Genomic DNA, 22,789 nt, shown 5'->3' on the forward strand with positions numbered 1-22,789 from the left:
GAGAAGCTTCAGCTGCAGCTGAAGAGTCTGCAGGAGCCTTGACAAAACAATGCAAAAATCAAACCAGTATTTCTCACACAGCTACTCATATCTGGGGCATCTTTCATGCAGTTACTCAGCAATGCACCGCCGTCTTAGCGCAGAGCAAGCGAGGAGGCCCCAAGACCTGAAACCATAAACAGACTGGGTGCAAAAACTTGTGTGCTCCAAGAGGATCTGTTACACCAATTACCCACTTAGTGGTTTGAGGCAGTCTCGCGGGAATTGTGCTTCACACGCTACGCACAGCAAATCATTACATATGAAGGAGCTATAAATGCATATTCATCCACTTCCAGAACTTTCTCTATCGAAGATATAGAAGGAGTAGCAGCTTAGAGGAAGAAAACAGGAATTTTATCTCTTGTGCCCGAGCACTAGGTTGCAGCTGAGCTTTAGGTAGGTGCAAAAGCCTGTGGCGTAACAAGCACACACATTTCCTAGACTTGCTGTCACAAACTTTGGTTTCTGCTGCGTTTCATTGCTGGCAGCAGAACGGTTGTACCTACGTAGCGAGCACGAGCGGCTGTAACACCCATAACTGAGAAACGCCACACGCAGGTGTACTTTTACAGTTTACAACTCTGCTGAAATGCCTTCTCATAATTTGAGGAGCGCTTACGCACTGTTTCCACCGCATAGCTAAATTATTTCATAATAAGATAAGAATCTCTGCTGCAGCATATGAAAAACATTTGCTTGGAATATTCCAGCTACACTGCAGCTGAACGTCCCATTGCATTACGTAAACCCCTATTACAAAAAATGGAGAATACAGTGGTGTGTTCAAGTTACCCGTTTTCTCTAGTCTTATTGGCAGTTTTGGGTGTTCATTCTATTTTCTTTCCAGAGCCCCATCTGCTCTAGAAATAGACTAAGACAATGGCAATTCAGACCAAGACATCTTTAATACCATGAGAATCTAAGATATTTGCTATTAAGGCACATAAATTTTTAAAATATGGAGTACCATAAAAAAAGAAAATTTTAAAAATCACAGATGTTTAAAGGCCGACGCTATCTAAAGGGATGAACACTTAAAGCAGGAATATAACTAAACTAGGTTATGAAACAAGCCCTGGCCAGAAGTGGACACTTATGCTCCTCACTCTTGCAAAGATGCCTTGGGAAGAGAGCAGCCCCAAGAGGTCCAGCTCACTAAGGGGACAGGCCGAGTGAGCGGTTATAAGGTCATTCTGAATAAATTACACGGTCACCCACCACTTAGGGAATAGGGCTGAAGGTGCTGGATCCTCTCTCTGTGTTTGCCTTTGACCTGTTTCAAGGCTTCTATTTTCCAAGTCCCTTAAGCCATTCAGATTATTTAAAGTTTCGTGTTACAGTTCCAGTTGGTTTTTACTTCATTAGCACTACTCATGAGTAAAACCAGGGGGATAAATAAATAGCTGTTTCAGCACCATAAGGCTGATGCATAATCCATGTAGGCGATGCCACTTATACTCCATGCCAACATACTCAATAGGAACCGTGCACATGTCCTGAAGACACCTTGCCGCCATTGCACTGTCTCATTGGACAGTTTTGTCCCACATATTTTGGAGGACAACAAATGCAATCGACCTTGACAACTTTTTTTCTCTACTGCGATGTACCTTGACTAATCTGTGACTTGTAGCGGTGAAGAAGGGGGGGGACTTACCATGGAAAAAAAAAATTGCTATCTGGAACATAACTGTACTGTAGCAAATGCGGTAGCAGCATTTTGCTAAGCTAAGAGCAGTATTAAGTCTAGAAAGGGAGGGGAACTGCCTAGAAACTTTTCCAGAAGAAACTGGAGCAGAAGACCAGAATGACAACTGAATCTCAAAGCATGGATGCTCTTTAGTTAAGCTAATCATAGGGGGGCATTTGCAACCTTTCCCTTTCTTGATATGCTGAATAAAACATCTAGTCATTTCAGTCATTCCTCTGTGTGGTTACTAGAAGCCCCCAGGGCTACTATCGAGGGGAAATTACAGCCAAAACCTGTATGCATCTGGTGGAACGCATCCCCTCCCTGACATCGTGCGGGGACAGCTGCACCTCGGAACGCAGCTGCTGCAATGAATGCACTCTAGCGCTGCCTTCTCTCGCCCTGCTGCTATCTGCCCTGCCTTGCCTAACCAAAGCAAACAAACCACCACAACGAGGGCTGCATTCCGTCTGGGAAAAAAAGTATCAAAACATACCAAAACCTCTTCGTCTAAAACATTGTATCACCTCAGCCGCTCTGTATTTTGACCTCTGTTACTACAAGAGCCCTGTTATCTTTTCTGCTTGTTCCAAACTCCCTTTTGCTTCACAGCATCGTACTAAACAGAGCGAACAGTGGAGCTGTCAAATAAAAATACGTGTATTTTGGCTTAATTTATCAAGTAAAAGAGGGAAGTGATAAGAATAGAAATCATCTTTAAGGAAGGAATTAGCATGCCTACACAAAAACTTCACGACAACAACACAAGCAGTTTCAGCCTAGTTCCCCCTCCTAGACTTTCTACCATATCCTGACTTTACTATCACCACCTGCCAGGAAGGCAGGGTCCTCACATCTGATCTGTATTCCTTGTTCTTTTTCCATTTACCAGCAAATCCTGGAAAATCCTCCTCCAAAATTTATGAAGTCACTAAGCCTCATTCACTTTATTTTTTGCTTCTTTAAAATGCTATGCAGCTCTTGGAGTTTGGGATGCAATTCGATTTAATTCTTCTGTTATTATGATCTATGCTGTGGACAGTTACAGAGACCCTTTAACACTGGCGTAGTATGTTCCTCATGCTGATACACACGTTTAGATGTGCTCGAAAGGCCTTGTAAACCAGGACAGCTTACAAACGAGCAAGCTGCCTTTGCGCTGCAAGGGCTTTGTCATTAAAAAAAAAAAAAAAATAAAATATTAGCACCACTAAAGGAGTTCAGTTTGATTCAGCTGTTCCAAACTTTACGTCGCCTTGCAGTTCTGGAAAGTTACAGTCTTCACCTTCACTTCAATTCCTGCAAGCAGATATCTGTGCTGCCTTAAGTACCTGCCCTCAGAAGTAAAATGCATCCATCTTTGGTGTTTGCAGCTGACAATTTAATAGTGTTTTCGACCCATGCGTACGCTGACCTGCATTTTCTATTGCTTGTAACCGTGCCTTTTCAGAGCAGTGATTTTTCTTCTATCTCAGCAGAGACATACGGCTCATTACAGCAAACCTAGATGCCAACTTTGATGTTTCAAAGGTCAGATTTTTTTTCTGTTCTCTAAGTAAGGAAGGCATGGGGATTTTTTCCCCCCAGACCCTCCTAGAAAGACACATGACTTTTTTAGCCTCCTGTCACTCAGGAAAGAGCACAAGGAGCTTTGCTTGAGTTTTTAAGTTACCTCCTGGGAGATCCTTTGGTTTTAAAAAGAAAACTCCTAGTTTGATTGCTACAGTGTTTGAACCAAGACGAGAAATAGCTGCCCTGCTCTACTCCGCTCATCGCAGGGAAGGCAGCGGGGAAGAGTTTATGAACTGTAATTACCAGCTTACCCGCTCAGGCTCCTTCCTAAAAGGAGAATCATTCATCATCCTCTTTTGTGCTACCGACTCCTTAAAAGGCCTACTCAGCTTTAACTCCAGCGTGTCCCACCGCGGCCAGGCTGCCCAAGAGCCTGCGCCAGGGCTACCTAGATGGATTTCAAAGGGAACATCGCACCGCTTGCCTGCCTTATTTGGGAAACCCTAACTCTGCAAGGCTTGGCACAACCTCAGTGACCGAGCAAGCCTTCGTAAGCCTGGAGCTCTGACAGAGGTTTAGCGAGGAGGAACCTCGGATTGCAACGAGCTCCTGGAAGCGGCAAGAAACAGCAACGGGAGCGCAAAGGGAAGGGAAGCGGGGGGGAGGGCGGTGTGTGTGCAGCTTGATACCGAGCAAAGCTTGCAAAGTTAAAGCCACCACCGGAACGGCCCGGGGAGCAGCCCTCGGGAGGGCTTTGCGTGCGTTTGGTGCAAAAAGCCTCAGGAAGGAGGAAAAGGAAGGCCGTCGCAAAGGCGGCGGGCGAGCCGCCAGCGGCGCGGGGACACCCCCGGCCGGCGGCGCGGGGACCTCCGCCGGTGCAGCCGGACACACGGACAGGGCGGGCGGGGCGGGGGCGGAGCGGCGGCGGGACGCCCGTGCCCCCCGGCGGCGCGGCCGCCCCCCGCAGCGGGCGGGAGGCCTATGGGGGCGCGGCGGCGCGGCCGGAGCGCCGGCAGCCCCTCCCCGCCGCTGCCTGCGGGAGTGGGAATAAAGACAGATAGCGGGGCAGGCACCGGCCGGGCGGGGAGGGAGAGCGCCGAAAGTTTGCTGCGGAGCCGGCGGGCGGCGGCGGCGATGCCCGTGGTGCGCGGAGCGCTGGGGCTGGGCGGGCGCCGCCGGCCTTAGGGGGGAGCAGAGCGGCGAGGGCCCCCCCCCCCCCACCCCCCACCAGCGAGGAGCCCCCCGGCCCGGCCTCCCTCCCCTCCGGGCGGCGAGCAGGAAGCGCCCCGGGCAGGGACGGGAAAGCGGCGGCGGCCGGAGCGCGGGGAAGGGGGAGCGGCACGGCGGGGAGAGCCGCCGCCGGCAGAGCCCGGGGCGGGGGAAAGATGAGCTTGTTGTCAGCCATCGACACCAGCGCCGCGTCCGTCTACCAGCCCGCCCAGCTCCTCAACTGGGTCTATCTCTCGCTGCAAGACACGCACCAGGCCAGCGCCTTCGATGCCTTCAGACCCGAGCCCTCCTCCTCCCAGCACCCCGACCTCGGCTACACCAAGAGCACCCCGGAGCTGGGCTCCTCGCTCAGCTCCAGCTATCTCAACAGCTTCTTCCAGCTCCAGCGGAGCGAGGTGAGTCCGCTCCGCCGCGCAGCCCCCCGGCCACAACCGCCATGATGCCTCGGCAGCCTCCCACCCTCCCTCCCCGGCAGCCGGCGGGACGGGGGACCCCCGGAGCGGCTGGGGAGGCTCGGCCGCACGCCCAGGCTCCTTCCTTCCTCCCTCCCCCGGCGCCGGCCCCCCGGCGCCCGTCCCGGTAACGGGCCGCTAGCGGGGCCGGGGCCGCCGGAGCGGCATTGGCGAAGCCGCCGCCTCCTCCCGCCGCCCGGGAGCGGCCCCGGCCGCCCCTGTTGACACTCTGGTAAATGGTTACACCGATTTCCCTTGCGGGGCCGGGCCGGGGCACGGGGAGGGGGGGACGGACATACAGAAAGCGCTACAACCCTAATAACCTGCAAAAATCGCCCTCCACATCCCCCCTCCCCCCCTTTTTATTTTTTAAGTGATACTTGAAGAGCTCTATATCAAGAACATCCATAGCTTGAGCTCAGAGGCTGGCAGTATTTAAAAGGAAGCGATACAAACAGGAACGTGACAAAAACAGAGTGAGAAAAAAGTTTTGCGCACGTTTCATAACACAAGAACAAGACTAAATGAAACCAAAGGGAAGGAAGCTAAAAGAACTAGGGTGCGCAAAGACAATTCACCGTGGAACTCCCTGTCACAGGAAGTTGTTGAGGTCAAGCACTTCTGCATTGGAGGGACCTCACATGCGTGGAGGTGCTGCAAGGTGGCACTTCGCACACCGCAGCCTCTCCCAAAGCGATCCAACAGCGTTGTGACTCCCTACCGCGGGGCTCTCGCCACTGATGTTTATCGGTGGCTCCATTTGACAAGGGTTAGATGGACCAGGCGCCCGACCCGCTCTGGCACTTCCCATAGAATGACATTTCAGAGTCCTCCCAGCGCCATTTACATTAAAGCGTTGGTTTAAAAAGTACTCTCGGTCAAAATACACATTCCTGTTCTGTCAGCAAAGGTGTGGGGTTGTTAATTAAAAACGAATCAAATTCCCCAACTGCTCTGGTGTTATAGCTGTTAACAGTTAGAAACTGGAGTTATACACACACGTTCTATTTTCCTTAATTAGAAATTCTTTCTTCCTAAGAATTCCACAAAGCACATCCAGTCTCAAAACAGACACAATTTTTGAAAGTATATAGTTCAAAATCCATTCAGTCTGATGCACCCAGCCTTATTAAGCACAACATAACATACCCAGTTTAAAAATATGCAGACTTAGCAAGCACATTGATTTTGCTGAAGGACCAACAGGGAGTGGAATTTAAATTTCCAGCTACCTACCTGTCGATCACAGATTGTAGATTTTGCCCTTGTCCACTTGATGTATGTGCTTCGTGGTGCCCAGGTAGCAGTAAGACCCCAGGGCTTTGGCCTACATGGACTATGTCCAGACTGGGACTCCATTCAGGCCTGCGTTTGTTCAAGTCGGGATACATTCTGCTCACAGTGAGACCTTTTTCTTCCTGGGAGAAAAAGGAAAAAACAAGTAAATGGAGGCTGCATCCAGGAAGCCTTTGAAACAGTCTCTGAGAAAGAGTTTTCTTTTCCTTAAAGTTTCCCCCCACCCCGAGTTCATTTTCTGCTTCTACTATGCTGTTGGCAAGTAGGGGCTAACGCTTTTGTCACCCTCCCTCCCTTTCCATTTGGCTCACATTTCTTTCCAGTTTTTTTTCCCCAAACTGTTTTTTGCTTTCTTCCGGAAAATTGTTTCCCTGATATGCCAGGCCTCCCGCGGGCCCCTGCTTCAGCCCCAGCTCCGAGCAGTCAGCCCCTCCGCAGCCTCCCCCTGGCCGTGCTGCTTTCCGATCCCAGCAGTCACCTTAGCTGCGTTTCTGCACCAATTCCTATCATCCATGAGCTGTACGGATGCAACTCTATTTTCTCTTTTTAACCTCATTACAGCTTTCTGAGGCACATGAGTGACAACAACTGGGAATGCCAGCTCTGTAGAAAGCCTAGAACATTCACCGTTGAGGAAATAAGCAGCCACTTAATTCTATACAGATATTTTAATATTTTTAAAAGATCCAGCATGCTAGGTTGTTCCAGTTAATTTTCCAGCCTGTGACAACAATAATATTGACTATGCAGCCGGCAGAGACGCTTCTGTATTTCCTGTCTTTATCTGAACTACGTGTTAATACAGGATAACCTGAAAAAAGGGAAGGGGGCACAGGTGTCTTGTACGGCACGGGAATGCATTTGCCCTGCTGGATATACCCCAAGCGAGCAGGGAGCCCTGTAGTTCCCAGGCTAATGCTGCCTGCTTGTACGGCAGCTTGCATTCAAAGGTTAGGAAGGTGTTAGAGGTACTGTTGCTAGAAAAAAGTTCTGTCGATAGGTTAGATGCGCCGTTCTTTCCAGAAACTGGAAACGAGACTGCTTTTTTGGCAGGAGTCACCCAAGAGTTTCCTACAATGTCATGCTCTTAATTCTTGAGATTCTAACATCTGTTTATTTGCAGATGCCATTGGGTATACACCATGTATTTCAACTGCATAAAATTATTTTGGGGAGCATTAGTACTGTATGCTGCTTTTGCATCAAGTGGGCTTGCGCTATCTTTGGAACAACACATAGCTTTCCACAGTTAAACTGTTGACTGTTTTCTACACAGTGCTTGCTTTGGTTGGCATTTTTTTCCCCCTCCCAGTTTTGTCCTGGGTTGGCTTAGCCAGGATCCGAGCTGTGACAATGATTGACACATAGCTGTACACAATATTTGGAAAGTGACCTAATGAGGGGCCAAAATAGCAGCAGATTGAAAAACGATAGGATCATAGGGTGTAAAATAGTCGCGCGTCCTGTATGTTGCCTTGCAATTGAAAAGTTCTGGAGGAGAATGCTTGGAATAAGAGACGGCACTTGTGAAAAGTTGCTATTATACCGGGTGTGCAAGTCTGCATGGCAGTGCCTGCGTATGTGACTTGCATGCTGACCAAAGGAACTGGACAGGAAAAAAATAAAAAGTGCCAGCACCCACAGAGTCGTCTTGCACTTCACCAAGATTTTTTGTCCTCCAGACTTTTTCCACTACAATGGACGCCTTCTAAACAAACATGATGAACACAGCTGTTTGCTGCATAAAAGCCCATTGTACCAGGAAAAAAAAAGCAATAATAAAGGTTTAAACAGTAAAGCGACAATGAGTGTTTTGTTCCATATTCAAGACTCATTTTGCAAAACAGACCTGCTTTAAATAAAACTTTACTGCACCATTTATTGTCCTAGATATGAAACGAAAGCATGTCAGAACGTTAAGATGCATTAAACTGGCTATTGAACTGAGCTCCACCCTCACTATAACACCATCCATCAGAGCCAAGTATTTGAGGTTTTGTTGTGGGGCTGGTTGCATGTGTTTTAATGCCTTTGAGACACGGCCAGGTAACCGTGGCTTTGTGTCATTGAGTGGTGTAATTGAGAAACCTACAATAAGGGTGTAAGAGACCCATATGGTATTTTTCTATACTCACAGTAGGCATCCTACCAGATCAATGCTGACTTTGGTCAAGAGGAGACAGCAACAACTAGAAATTACCATATTACAGCAATCAAACTTGTTTCTTTGAACCCAGAGTGCCAATTCCAGTGCAAACCAATATTTACATATGAGAAGGAGCCTGTGTCCTAATGAATTCTTTGCCCATGTGCAATACTCTGCGTGTCTTTCAAGAGGGGAATTCCTTCTAGAAACCTCTATGGCAGCCACTTTCCAGATCTAAACCAGATCTTATTTAAGCATAAATAGCTGCGTATACTAGATTAGAAAATAATCACTGCTTTCAAAAAGTAGTTCATGTTTCTGACTCAGGGACTTCAAATCCTGAGCAAGAGGGGAACTAATTGGGAATGAGAGAACATGAGTTAGTTCAGTTTGCTACAGCAAGGTGCAGATCACTCACTTGGACAGGAAAATTTGGGCAATTAAAAAGAAATCTAGAGTGTACTGCAGCAAATAACACTTAAATCCCTCTGGAACAAAATCAGATCTGCAGCACTGGGATTGATACTGCTTATCAGGCAGTTTCCCAAAGAAATAAAGTTAATATGGCAGTGACATTCATATATTAACAAAAAAATCCCATGAAAGAACAGGAAAATGTATGGAAAGAAGTTGGCACTTCTATAGAAAATATATTTTATATCAGACAAAGTTGTTTTCCATCTGTCCTTTATAGAACTTGATGAATACACACTAGCCTGGTACTTGAAAAAAGATCTGTTCTTTAGCCTAGATGAATTAATTTGGGGGAGGATAAGATTAAAAAAAAAAAAAGATTCACCATTCTTGTAGTATCAGAAGAATACAGGGATTGCCATACAAGATCAGGCAATTGAGCCACTGAATTAAGTACCATATCTTCTCTGAGCCATGAATAAAAGATTTAAAGAGAGAACAACACACCTTGTAAGAGGCCGCTCACAAACAGTATGGTCCTAAGGCAAATACAATAGAGGTGCGGATTAGCAGAAGTGGCCATACGCTCCAAAACAGTTCTGATTCCCTGCATTTTGTCAAATATTATTAGTTATTCTAACGCAGAGCATGTTTATGATCCAGAGAGTGCTTAGCGTGCTCAGCACTGCAGTCAGGACTTCTTGCTTCTCACTTGCAGATTAAACAACTGCGGTTTTATCTCCTCTTATTTAAGTGTAGTTATTGACAGCCAGAGTAGTGCAGCAGACAGGTTCCCTGAGGTGCATGAAGGCATCCTTTAAAAATAGTGATTATTATTTGATTGATTTCCTCATCTTCATCTTTCTCACTGTTCTCCATGTAAGCACTGACATGTCAGTGCCCCTATCCTTCTACAAACAGTATTGAAAAGGACATAGCTCTACAATTCCTGTCTTGGAGGAACTTGTGCTCTCTGCCTCCGGCTGACTGTACATTGCGGATGCTTTGTGGCTACTTAAAGTGCCAGTCAATGTCTTTCAATCTGCTTTTGAAGAAGTTAAATGTCATTTCTTGCACTGGTCCTTATAAGAGATTCCAAGGAGCTGAATCCCTGTTAGTCAGGAGACAATATGCGTGTGGGGATTTTGGCGGCATCAGCCTCCTCCGTCCTCCCACACAGCCGGGTCTAGAGCCCTTTTGATGATGTTGCCTCAGCACATGAAGTACAGCTTTCACAGCCCACTCTCTGTTCTGGACGCAGAGTCTCGGATCCTATTACAGGTATTTGAACTAACAACTACTTTATTTCCAATTCCACTTGGATGTGTGCTTTAAAATGCAAAAATTCAGGTTTTTAAGTCTAGAAGCATTCTTTTTTTGCTCCCTGTTGTTATTTCTGCAGCCGTGGCCTCCTGCTTTGCTACTTCTGTCTTTGGAAAACACCCCCTTTGCCAGGGAAGAAGACAAAAAAACCATATGCGAATGTGCTATAGGAAGTGGAGTCTGAAAATAAGATCTATATTTTGTATAAGGAGTGGGGAAACTCAAGTTATCGTGCAAATTACACTCTTCCACTTGTATCCCCTAGGTATGGCTTTAGGCTTCTCTACGCTCCAGGATTAATTTTTTTTTGAACTTTTTTTAAGTGCACTGTACCGCATACGGCAGATACCCTTATTCTTCACACTGAGACTGAATTACCTAATAGCAATTTGATTGCAGAAGGGAATACACCAGAGCCAAATCTGGTTCTCTTAAGCAAGTACTCTCAATACAGTTACGTTGCTTTTACTCAGGCTTCCTCACCTAAGTAAGAGCAGCAGAAAGCTCCCGGAAATAATAAGTTAAGATGTGCTGAAGTTACCCCAACAGCCAGAGCATCTTCTGTTGCTTCCTTGCCGTTCCCACACCTCAAGCAAATGCTGCCTCAGCTCTGCAGCGCACCTGCGCTACCTCTAGCTTTAACTAGTTCAAACATGATTTACAGCTAGGCTTTAGTTCATGGCAACAAAAGTATTATCCACCAAAGTCTTCTGCAGCTACTTAGTATCACATCAAAGGCTGAACCGCATTTGGAAAGCTGGCAAGAGCTAAAATATTAATTGCTGAACCTAAATCAAGTCTTCCAGAAGAGGGATACGGCCCTTCTGCTTTACCATCGATTTATTTTTGCTAGGTACAAAAACCCCCAAAAGCTAGCAATAAAAGGTAGACCAATTATATGTGCTCTTCCTGATTAGTTGAAAATTATTGCCAACTCTTTTAAATATCTTGGGATTTTGTGCTTATGCAAATCCTCAGTGAGAGGAGCACTGGCCTTCGCTTTCTGTCTCATAAATACATCCATGTATTGAAAAAAACCCCAACTTACCAGGTAATATGTAGGAAAAAACCTCAACCCATAGTTGGGGGCAAAAGCATGTAGAGTTCTTGTTAGGGCTTTCAGCTACAGTTGTTTCATGCGTTTACAGTGTCTTCCATCCCAAGGCACCCAAACAAAGGGGTGATGTAACTGTGTGTTGGGTAATGATTTTTCATCCCTTCCTCATTTGCTCTGCAGACACAGGCTCAGTTATTAAGAATACAAAAAGGGAGATGCTTCTCCAATGAACTGCACAAATGATCAGACAATCAAGTCTGACTTGAACCGATATATTAATTTATGATGTGTATGGAATGAATAGATAACCAAAAGGTGACTGGCAATGGCCCTATTACTTTGGTAAGAAATGATTAGAAGAAAGATCACATTATTGACAGCCACTAAGTGAGAATTAAGGCGAAGGAAAAATCTCTAGTTGAGAGTTTAAGTGGGCCATAAAATGACACTGACACCCAATTTAAGCGATATTTAAGCGATATTTAAACCTAAGACCAGAGGATCTTTTTCATGCTACTTTAAGAAGCATGAAAGACAGTGACACAGTGCAGTTTCAAAAAGATCCAGGCGCAGATATTACAAAGCTAAACTATACAACACTGATAATATATATTTGCATAGAAACAAACCCAAATGTATTCTGTATCAAAACTAGATGTATATGTATAAAAGCTGCCTAAAAAGTGATACTGGATGTCACCTTAAGGCTTCTGAATGGTATTGTGAAATAACAGTTAATATTTGTACCTGTCTTAGGTTTCTTTTCCCCGGAAAAATTTCCAGCAACCCGATGCCCATTTCGCCACTCTCCTGAATTGCCCTTCTTCCTCTTTTAGAAATTATTAAATGAATGAAATTAAATGAAATTATTAAATTAAATGGGAAGAATATAAGTCTTCGCTTCAAGGCCGTTTACTTCCGTTTCTGTCTGGGTTCCAGAGAAGTTATCATGGATCAAAAGAACTGATTAAGTTTTACAAAGCTATTCAAATCTTACAATAACGCTGACGTAATTCAGACAGACAGTATTTCGTAACTGTCACAACTTAGATCGCTTTTTTCCCTGCAGGTTGGTTTTTGTTCTCAGAACTGTTACAAACAATCTGCGATCTACTAAAAGTAGAAGCTAAAATTATAGGCAGATTCACTTGAGGAAAGCAGAATAAATTCAGGGTTTCGAGGCCTGGCTGCTGGTCGTGTCCCTCATTGTCTAGCCACTCCAGCACAGCTGTTAGGAGTTTTGGCAGTTTTTAAGTTTTCACATATCACAAGCCTAACCCATTACTTTCTGCCCTGTGTTTTGGTGTAAGCAAATACTAACAAGTCCAATACTTGGATGAAGAGGAATTTTAAGGAGCCTCTTGTAGGCCCTTTTTCGTAGCTTTTTCAACTGCTGCTTGTAGGAGGGCTGCTGTGTGGTCTTCCAAAACCTGTATCTTAGAAACAAGAATATATTTCCTACAGATTTAGTTTGAAGATCAGCAAATGCCCTCATGGTCTGGAGCACGTGCTCTCGTATCCAAAGCAGAAATATGTTCCTGCTTTATTAAACGACCACCCACACCTTCTCCCTGCACATGGCAGGATTTGGTGTCTCTTTTGAATGAACACAAGTGCAATACCCTAGAAGGATGACAGGAATCTGGAAATCTATATTTACATCTCATCCAGCTAACTGCCAACCAAGCAAACATTTTAAAGGGATCATCTTGCTCCCATCGGTTTCTCTTGCTAGTCCAGGGGTTCCAGGTTTCTAAATTTGGTTGAGACTGTAGCAGGGGAGTTGGAACCTATATTTCTTCTCACTAAGCCAGCCTGCTAGGCAACTGTTTGTGTGTATTCATGAGGGCTGTGGATACCTGTGGCTGAACGGAAAGCTGATGAACTATTGAACAGTCGTTGCATCCTGAAAATGAGGGATTAGTAAGAGCTCTTAAGAGGGTTTGAGCATCAGTGGACCTTGAAATACAGAGGTGTTCTTTTAACCATCTTCACCAACATACACTGCAATGAAATTGATAGAATAGATTCATTCCTCTAACAGGCCCAACCTGGGGGGGGGGAAAAAAGTCCTTAAGTCTACTTGGAAAACAGATTACTCAACTGTTATTTTATAATTTATCTGAAGCAGATTGTGAAGTTTTAGGTTTACCTGCTCAGATCACACTTCAAGCTGTGCTGTATTAAAACTTGATTAAGAGGGTGGCTATAAATGTAGATAAAACTATCTAAAAGCTGGAGTCACAAAATGAAATTCCAGCCTGTCATTTAGTACATGGAAATAATTTATTTTCCTCACCATATTCAATTTAATAAAAGTTTTTGTCTTCCCATGAGTGCAGGAACTGAGGCCCTAAAGCGCATTGCGAGGGGCCCGTTCTGGGCAGATGATGTATTGTTTCTACCTCTGACAGTGACCTTAGCTTTGCCTCTTTTAAACTTTGGCAGCCATCGCAGAGGTTTCTGTGCCAAGAAGGCATTACTGAATGTAAATGATATAAACAAAACTGTCTCAGACTTTAAGTTCTATTTAACCCAAAATGGACATTTCTTAGCAAAACCTTTCATCATGCAAGAGCTGCACAGGAGGTAAATGCTTTCCTAAGTGTGTCTTAAATAGGCACATATCTATTTCCGGGTGTTATTTTTCTTACATTTGGAGTGTCAAAAGACCCACCAAACGAGAGGAAACCCGACTCTTGTTTTTCAAACTGCAGGTCAGATTGAGACAAGATTTCCTGCAGGAAACAGAGATGTTAACAGAAAGCGCAGGGGTCAAAACATGTCCATCCGTTTCTCCCCTCGCTTTATGCTACACACCCTTCATAATCTCCTCCTTGTCCGAGAGCCCTGTCTCGACAACCACAAAATAGGCTTGTTTTTTGACAACGTGAGGAGGCAGCGGGGCAGAGGCCCTCCCCACGGCCCTCTCTCAGAAAGGTCAGGGAGGTTGGCGGTCTGCAGCCTGGGGGAGACTCAGCTGAGGGACAGGCCGAGGAATGAAAGCTCCTGTGGGGATGTGTTAAAGTAATTTGCAATGTGAATGGTCTCCGTTGTCCCTAGTATAGGGCTCATGTGTTAGAGCTTCTCTTTAACATAAGTGGGCAGTTGTTCAGTGTTCAGCAGATGAAAATCAGCACCCTGCAGAGCTTGGTGCAAGATCTAAAGAGTTCCTCCAAGACTGTGCACCTCTGACCAGAGAAAATATCTACCCTCTCCTTTCCTACCTTTCCACATCTGCCATTAAAGGCTTTTTATAAAGTCCCCGTATATTGTGTCCGCCACACTGACATCCACAGCAAACTTTCCCTGAGGCTGAAATAAGAAGGATCATGCTACTTGCAGATAGCTAAGAGGCCTCCCCGAGCTTCAGCGAGCCTGAAATGGTGATGGAGCAACTTCTTCACTGTCAGCATTTGTTACTTCTACAGCACTGTATAGTAGATGGGGAGCAGCATTTTTTTTAATAAGATCTAAAGATCTGTGAAACTCATTGAAAGCTTTGGATCAAAATGTTAAAGATAGGTAGATGTAAAGCAAGGCGAGATGGTGGCACACGTTGCTTTTCAACCTCGCCGTGAACTGAAGGTATGCCAGTGGTACAGAGGAGGGTGTTGCGCCCACTTGCTGTTCTGCAGAGTCTCAGCAGTGATGAGCAATTACAGCCTGAGAAGCCACAACCAGCTAAGCCAGCAGATCTGGAATAACTAGATTAGATAGATCTATCCATTGGATTAAATCTTCATCACCCTACCGTTGACTAGCTTCACAACTACTGGCAAGTCACGCCACATTCATAGTTGTCTCCTTAAGGTACTGTTTCTGCACAAGGAAAGTCCTATCTATCAGAAAATATTTAGAAGTGGACGTTAGTGTTAGCAGTTTAATCTAAGCATGTATTTATCTAAACCCTGCTACAGAAGGATGAATTAAGGTATACTTGGCTAATCTAACTAGCCAGGAATGTATTAATTAAGGTTTACTCAGCTAATCTACATTTATCTGTGTTTTTAGATAAGGAACTTGAGTAATTCACATTTTACTAAAGTCAGCCCAAAGACGAGATTTTTTGACAGCTAACTTAAACATTGACTTCAGAAAGACACAGAAGCCCGAGTCTTTTCGTCTTCCTCCAGGCAGACACTGTCTTCACTGAGTGATGAGCTTTGTTTGCAGTTGTCCAATGATAAAATGTTACGGAGTAAACTCTTAAACTGTTTTCTGTAGAAGTATCTATAATTTATCAGAGGAGCTAAAGCAGACATAAGCCATACAGGAGCAGTTACTGAGGTTTTCCAGTTCAGCCTTGGTAATGGAACTTCTCCATTTCTTCTGGCTCAAATTAATACAACTAAATTTATGACAGCATTTTCATTTAATCCCTCTATTTTCAGAAGACTTTGGAGTTGGCCATAAACATTGAGTCTGCAAAGTACGTTTTCTTTGGGAACAAAACCAGGGAAGTGTTTTGACCACTTATAAAGAGCTGAAGCCCAGAAAAATCACAGATTTGAAGCACTGTTCTCCACACATGATCATCTTCAGGTGCAACAGTTGTGCTTTCACACGTGTTGCATGGCCCCCAGACAAATCCCACGTCAGAAGAAAGCCTTGGGGCACTAGCAGAGAAGGCAGATATAGGCCCTCAGGTTAAGTTTTGTTTATTGGCATATACAAGCCACTGAATTACTGTTTGGGTAGCTTCAGATTTCCCTCTCCTCTGGCATGAAAATAGCAACTGAGTGAGGGCAATGACTTGTCTGTCCTACTGTTTCATCCGTGACACAGCACGGGCAAGTACTCAGTTCTTATCTTCATGAAAATCCAAGCTGATAACTTAAGCACACCTTTTGACATTTCAGTGCAGGGCTAATAATTAGCATGGCTGGTCTGGTTACCATCATACACGCTTCATGGACTGGAGAATGTTTATAATTTACAGTATATGAAAGCCTTACTTTTTCCACACTGATGGTAGGGCACCCCAATTCTTTTTTCCAACTAACTTCAAACAGCCATGGTGCCTGCTGAGTTAAACTTAGCTCTGGAAGTTAAGACTGCTTTATTTTTGTTTGCTTTATTAGGTTGGCAACATACTAAAGCAAAAATAAGTCATCAAAAATTCCTTGCTCATCGCTTTTCAATTACAGGATACTTCACGTAGTGGAAGAATCGATGACTGGACTACGTTATAGGAATATCGAGATGCTACAGGACCTCAGTTCAGTATGTGCGATTAAAACAGATGTGGACGTGGAGAGAACCATTAGCACAAATCATGCCAACTTACAGCTTGAACGGGTTCTTTCATGAGTCCTTTAGAGATACCTTTAAACAGCTGTAAATAGGGAAGAATTTTTTAGTATTGGGCTGCTGTAGGGTTTTTTCCCTTTGTTTGTGCCTTTTTTTAATGTTAACCCACTGGGTTTCAGGTGGGATAGTCACAATAATGATGCCACATCCAAAGGAAATTACCCTGCTAGGGTGGAGTATTCACCCCTGCCAACTTTAATGGTAAATCCTTTAACTAGCAAGAGCAAAGAAGGACATACGTGACAAGGGATACTATGCACAGAATCCAGCGGTTTGGGAGCATTATATGGCTTCTCCTGTCCAGTTCTAGCTGGTGCACTTAAACAGCAGATAACTGCGAAAGGGCAAGAAGTTGCATTTTCTTTATGCTCATTTGGACAGTTTAAATATTTCTTTCTGTCCTCTATTTTGGCTGGAGAGATAGGGTGTAGGGGTACCCATGTAGTTTGTTTTGTTTTGTTTTTTATTGGGGGGGGGATGTGGTTTTTCAAAGTATATTTTTAAATGAAAAATAAAATAAGAACGAAACCCAAAACCAAAACAAACCCTCAAACATCCCCAAGAGCGTCAAACAAACGTACTGGCAAGATGCAGCGTATCAATCACTTGAACCAGCACAGGTCACTCTAGCTTCAGGTAACTGGTGGATCTGTACCCATTTATCACTGTCCAGCAGCCACAAACTAAACTTAAGGCAGAAACTGAATTTTCCAGATATGCCTCTACATTTCCAGTCCCACGCCTAAAAGCTTTGTTTCTTAACTCCTATATGTCCTAATAACAAGGTACCATTCCCATGTAACCTGGTTGCCATTGCTTATTAATATCAGCTGTTCTGGAACATAGGTAATCTTATCACCTTTGGGCAGAATTAAATGTTGTCATAACTGAGATGCTATCATGCTATCTGTGCTTTCTGCTCCCTCTTAGAAAATACCTTTACAGCTAAAGCAGTAGCCATACCAGTGGGGAAATTTGGAAAGTAAGACTTGCCACCTATTTATTAAAATGTTTCGTTGCATATTCTTAACAATACCATGATCTATATTTTCAACGTTATACCATTGCTAAAAAAGGAGCTGAATAGGTAAATTCTGCCTCAGTGTTTCCGTATCCACCTCTTGGCACATCAGTCCCAAAAGCTGTCTCTGAAAGGCAGGGACAGCCAAGGGAATCAAGAACATTTGCCAGATCATTCACTTAACTAGGAATTTCTTAGAGGTGAGTTAGATACTGGAAATCTTGAGTCACTCGCATATGTTACCCAACTGGAAATCAGAGCAACGAAGCTATGGAAGACAATAGCTGCCTCTTTCACAAAGGACCACGCTGCAACCTTACAGATTACATGCCCTTTAACTGGAAACACTTAGCAAACAGATAACAAAGGAAGCCTTACTTCCCAACACCACCAACAGATGCAGTTTAAAGATCTACTGAGCAGAGAGGTTACCTTTGGAAAGCACACCACCAGATTTTCAGTTTGGTTCACATTCAACTAAGTCAACAAGTTTCATAGGAAGAAAGAAAAAACAAACAAACTTACATTATCAGCTCAAACTTCCCAGCAAGCCAGTTTCTTAGTTTTACCACCAGGTCCCTCATCCTCCCAGTACAGCAAGATAAGGAAATCCTGAATTCATTGCAGCTGGCCTGATGAGCCTTGTAATTAGGGCATGCAGTGTGGTCTTGCAGCTTCTTGAGAGCACTAACCCTTTCACTGCCAAATCCCTTCTATCCTCTTACAGCTCAAAAGGAGACTCCATTTGAAAGGTATTATTTGTTACCTGCTTTTTGAAGAAATAGGTTGGCCTTACTAGAGGCACACTGTGAACACAAAGCAGTCATTGCTTTTGGTGGAATTCATCAGAGGAGCAGTCTCCCTACCGCCTCCCAGATGCATTCCAATACACGCGAGGCCAGAATGGGTCTGGATGCATTTCCCTCTTCCTCTCTATTTTCCTTTCTCTGTCATCTCACCGAGACCATCAACATTCTCCCTGTCACTCTGATCATCCCCCTCTGACTGGGAAGCTAATTCAAAGGTTTTGTTCAAAACCCTTCTTAAAAATCCCCTTTGCAGCAGTGCAAACACTTAGTAAGGGTAGAATTGCTTATTCGCTCAATTAAGTGCCTCAGACAAAAAAAGCCCACCTCTTTTACGTGTCTCGGCAATATTCATTCACTCCTTGTCTTCTACAAAGACAAAATGGTCTAAATCACCATTTGCGTTCATCACATTCATTACACGTTCCTGGGCTTTTGCTATTTGATTCCAGGGGCCAGGATGAACTTTCCCACCACCACCCTTATTATATAACTTGGCTTTTTGGAATGGCTTTTTTCCTCATCTCTTGAAGAACTGGAGATTTCCACAGCTAGCAACAGGATGTAGCACTGTTTGTGCTGGTGCTCTTTATAGCATCTTTCAAGTGCCAGATTGATGTTTTTTTCACATTGACTCAGAGTTAAACTGATTTAAGACCATTTTCCAGGTCAGATTAGCAGGAACTGCTGAAGCGGTTTGCCTGACTCTATAGCAGGAGGAATGGGCTGTATCTTGGGATCGTCTAGGGATTTTCCTTAATGAATTCATTGTTCTTTGAAGCACCGGTGACATCGGCAATGCCCGTCTTTTCCTTTACTGTCATCTTCTGGGATTGTACGTTTGTGTCTTTTCCTTTTTTAACACTGGGCCTCAAGACAATTACAGGGAAGTGTTTCTTGGTGGCGTGTGTAGACTGGATGATGTTTTGGCGTGTCCCGCTTTGGTGTGTGTCGCACAAATGCCCTGCCAGCTGAACCAGGTCGCCGCTTTCGGAGCCGTGTGTCATGTTTTGGCCGCGGAGCTGTTGGTGGCTGCTAAGGTTATGATTTAGTGTCAGTCCAGCCTGTAGTCTCATGGGATCCTGGCCTTTGACAAGGCTTCTGGCTGTCATGGTTGAAGCAAACAAAGGTTTGTAAAGGTTTGCTGACAGAGTGGGCAAAACTCTGGTCGCTGCAACCCTTATGTTTCCGTATTGACCTGAAACGTGCCAAGAAGGGTTGGCGGAGGAGTGAATTACATAATATCCACTCGTGGTGCCAAATTCCTCCCTTATATTGGGGGTAATAGCTCACTGTAAAGGGTGTGTAGAAAAGAAAATAGTCACGACTGAGCGCCATATGTCCAATTCAAAGCCCACTGAAGGCAGCAGATAGGTATGTTTTGTTTTGTCACTGGGTTGGCCCTGGGGGCAGATATAGCAGCCTCCTGATGGGCAGGAGTTACGTATTCTACATCCCCAGGGGGTGTTCCAGATTTTGGCAATGGTTAAAGAATTTGGGATTTCACACATTCTATGTGGCCATACACCCATCCTTCTATAAAAATCAGATAATAGGGAATTTGCAAAGTTACTCATGGGTGTAATACATGTGAAGTACTTTAAGAATCTCTTGGCAAGAGGGGCTCTTAAAAAGAAAGATTTTGTATTACTCCAAGTGTATGTAAGAGAAAGTGGCTCCCAGGGAGACAAGAACTTCTTGAAGACCCTTAATTAATACTGTTTTGGCATCCATAGCACTTCCCCTTCCTTTTAACAATTTGATGCCAAGAATTTCTCATTCCAGTAGTGTCCAATAAATCTTAGAAAGTAAATTCCAGTGACCGTTGGAGGTATCTTTGGTTGCTTGATGGCTAAAGCAGCTAAAACAGCTAAAAACTTTTCGTTAGTTTTTGTAATAGCTTTTCGTTTTAAAATGTACATGTTTAACCCCTGCAACAAAGTGACTGGTTATCCTCTCAGCCGCCACAATGTCTTGCACCAGCACGGAACTGTGCTGTCCTGGGGGTAAAATGATGGGCGTTTCAGTGCCAAGAAGGGTATGAAGTCTCGCGTGAGATCAGACTCGACACTGTGGCCCTTCGAATCAATGAAAGTGAAGCAGGTTATCTGTATGGCGGTGGCCTGCCACTCAGGCTGAATTTTTATTTACCGTATCTACTCTCTGCAGTGGAGTGGGATTCAGTGATAGTTGGGAATCATCCAGGTAATTGTGCCTAGAGCTTCAATATAATTATTTCAGTATGTGACTGTTACCCAGAAAACGCACTCGCTGTGCAGACATCCTGAATGTTTGAGGTCTCTGAGATAAGAGTAATTCCATTTCAGATTTATTTCACAAACTCCCTAAATCAATTTCAGTGCATGTTTCCTATATGTATATGATGTATATAAACATATGAAAGCTTACATAACATGTATAAAGACTCCACTGAAATATTTGGATTTAATAGCGTTGAAAAACACCGTCTCCACAGAGGCACAGATTGCACCTCTTCCTACCTCACTGTCCCACAAGCCAGCAGTAATTCTCTGATGCCAGGAGAATGACACGAGCACCGCATTATTGTGGCGTGTATCACACCTAACATAGAAACACCCTGTGAAATGTCCCCCGTCATTTCAGGGTGGGGAGGACTGTCAATAGTTGGTCCTGTTTCTACAGTATTTCATTACCATGTTAATTTTTTAAAAAGTTATTATTTAATTTTTAAACTCCTACTACACAGTTTCTTTTGAGCCATAACACATTAAAGTGAATGAATCCTTGTTATCTCCGTTAGGGAGATTAGTTATTTAGGTAATTACGGGTTACCTGCTGTTCTAAATCTACAGAATGTCAAACCAGGAGCTCCTGATTTTGATTTGCAGATTGCAAGAGTGAAGATCCTATTGAGGTGAAGATATTAACTGTTTATCAGGAAATGTGTCAATCACAGCAGGTTTCCCCTCAGAAAATCCAAGACAGATATAGATCTGAACGTTTTTTGTTATTGCTTGGACACGGGACCGTATGTTGACTGTCTCATTAACCAGACTGGAAATTAAAAATTACTTTACATTTTTCTTGGTGTTCTTTTCCTTTCCCTGACTTCCGTATTGTTTGCTTAAGTAGTTCTGGACACAAAAATGTTCCCTTTTGTGGGTTGTTCTTCCAGCTTTTTGCCTGCATATTCTAACTGTACCGTGTCAGTGGTATGATCAAACACAAGAAAGCAATTGTGGCTTAGTGGAAAGGTTGGACTAAGTGAACCATGGCAAGCTCAACAGCTTCCTCAGCAGTGGGGTGACCAGCTCCAGTGCGCTGCCTTCAGGAAGACTCTTTATTAATGACCTGCATATTGCTCTCCGCGAATATGCAGCCATATTCTTTATGAAAAAAAAATTCATGTTTTTTCTGCTATTTTAATCCTTCCCCTACTCAGATCAGTCTCAGAATAATCATTAATACAGTGCTATGTTTCATGTGACTTCTTTCCTTTCGTTTGCAGGCTCTGAGCAGCAGTCTGTACAAGAGTGCATCGCCTTATGGCTCTCTTAATAACATTGTGGATGGGTTAAGCTCCCTCACCGAGCATTTCTCTGACCTATCCCTTTCTTCAGAAGCCAGAAAACCCAGCAAGAGGCCACCTCCTAACTACCTGTGCCACCTCTGCTTTAACAAGGGACACTACATCAAAGACTGCCCACAGGTAAGGAATATACAATATTCTGGAAAAATCTTCATTAAAATTTTCACCATTCCTTGATTTAGTAACACAGGATTTGACTGAAATAGTTCTTTAGCGTGAGAAGCACTGAAGAAATATCTTGACAAAGTACCAAGATAGCCATTTGCTCTTTTAATATATTCTTTATCACAATACTGATGGAAAAAAATATGCTGTTTCATTTGCCTAATAAGAATTACAAAAGATATTCATCTAGGCACATGATAAGGAGACTCTGGAAACTTTTAAAATGGCTACTATGTAGTTTTCTATCACAGAGATTATGTAAAATACATTTTCAAGCAGCACACTCTATAGTCAGTTTGGCAATGGCACTTAATAAAAAAATAACAAGTTAGTTATGCTGAAGGAGAAGAAATTGTTACCCTGGATGGGAAATCCAAATCAGTGTTGCAGTGACACAAGCGCCAAGTATATCTGGTGCAAAATGTCTTCCGTCTCATAGAATAGGGTTTGCTATACTTGGCAAACGTGGAGGTCTTGGACTCCCAGAATTTTTTTATGGTGGCAAAACTGGCAATATTAATTTCCTTAGAAAAGAGGTATAAACCAGTATGCACTAAAACCACTCACCAATCTGCAGTTTTCTTTCCTGAGGCTCCAAGCCATAGTGTACGTGGTTTCTCCATCCTCTCAGGTTTTAGCTGGATGCAGGCGTGTTGCTGGCTTAAACTTTCACAACTCCAACAATATTCTATATCAAGTCCCAAGGAAATTAAAGTGCTGCCAATACTCGAGAAATACAGATGTGGACATT

General features: G+C 44.0%; 1 protein-coding gene and 1 long non-coding RNA gene across 2 annotated transcripts in view; one reads left to right on the plus strand and one right to left on the minus strand.

The window, feature by feature from the left end:
* LOC142064388 (uncharacterized) overlaps positions 1 to 6,475 on the minus strand; it is a 30,912-nt gene extending 24,437 nt beyond the window's left edge. The window contains exon 1 of the long non-coding RNA XR_012663083.1: positions 6,163 to 6,475. This is a non-coding gene — a long non-coding RNA (uncharacterized LOC142064388). The remainder of the gene's footprint in view (positions 1 to 6,162) is intronic.
* ZCCHC24 (zinc finger CCHC-type containing 24) overlaps positions 4,210 to 22,789 on the plus strand; it is a 116,035-nt gene continuing 97,455 nt past the window's right edge. Inside the window, exons 1-2 of the mRNA XM_075109298.1 lie at positions 4,210 to 4,869; positions 21,793 to 21,993. Coding sequence (XP_074965399.1) covers positions 4,630 to 4,869; positions 21,793 to 21,993 — 441 coding nt within the window. The 5' untranslated portion in view covers positions 4,210 to 4,629. The remainder of the gene's footprint in view (positions 4,870 to 21,792; positions 21,994 to 22,789) is intronic.

This window comes from Phalacrocorax aristotelis, chromosome 14 (assembly GCF_949628215.1).
Source record: "Phalacrocorax aristotelis chromosome 14, bGulAri2.1, whole genome shotgun sequence".
In the NCBI taxonomy this organism is placed as follows: domain Eukaryota; kingdom Metazoa; phylum Chordata; class Aves; order Suliformes; family Phalacrocoracidae; genus Phalacrocorax; species Phalacrocorax aristotelis.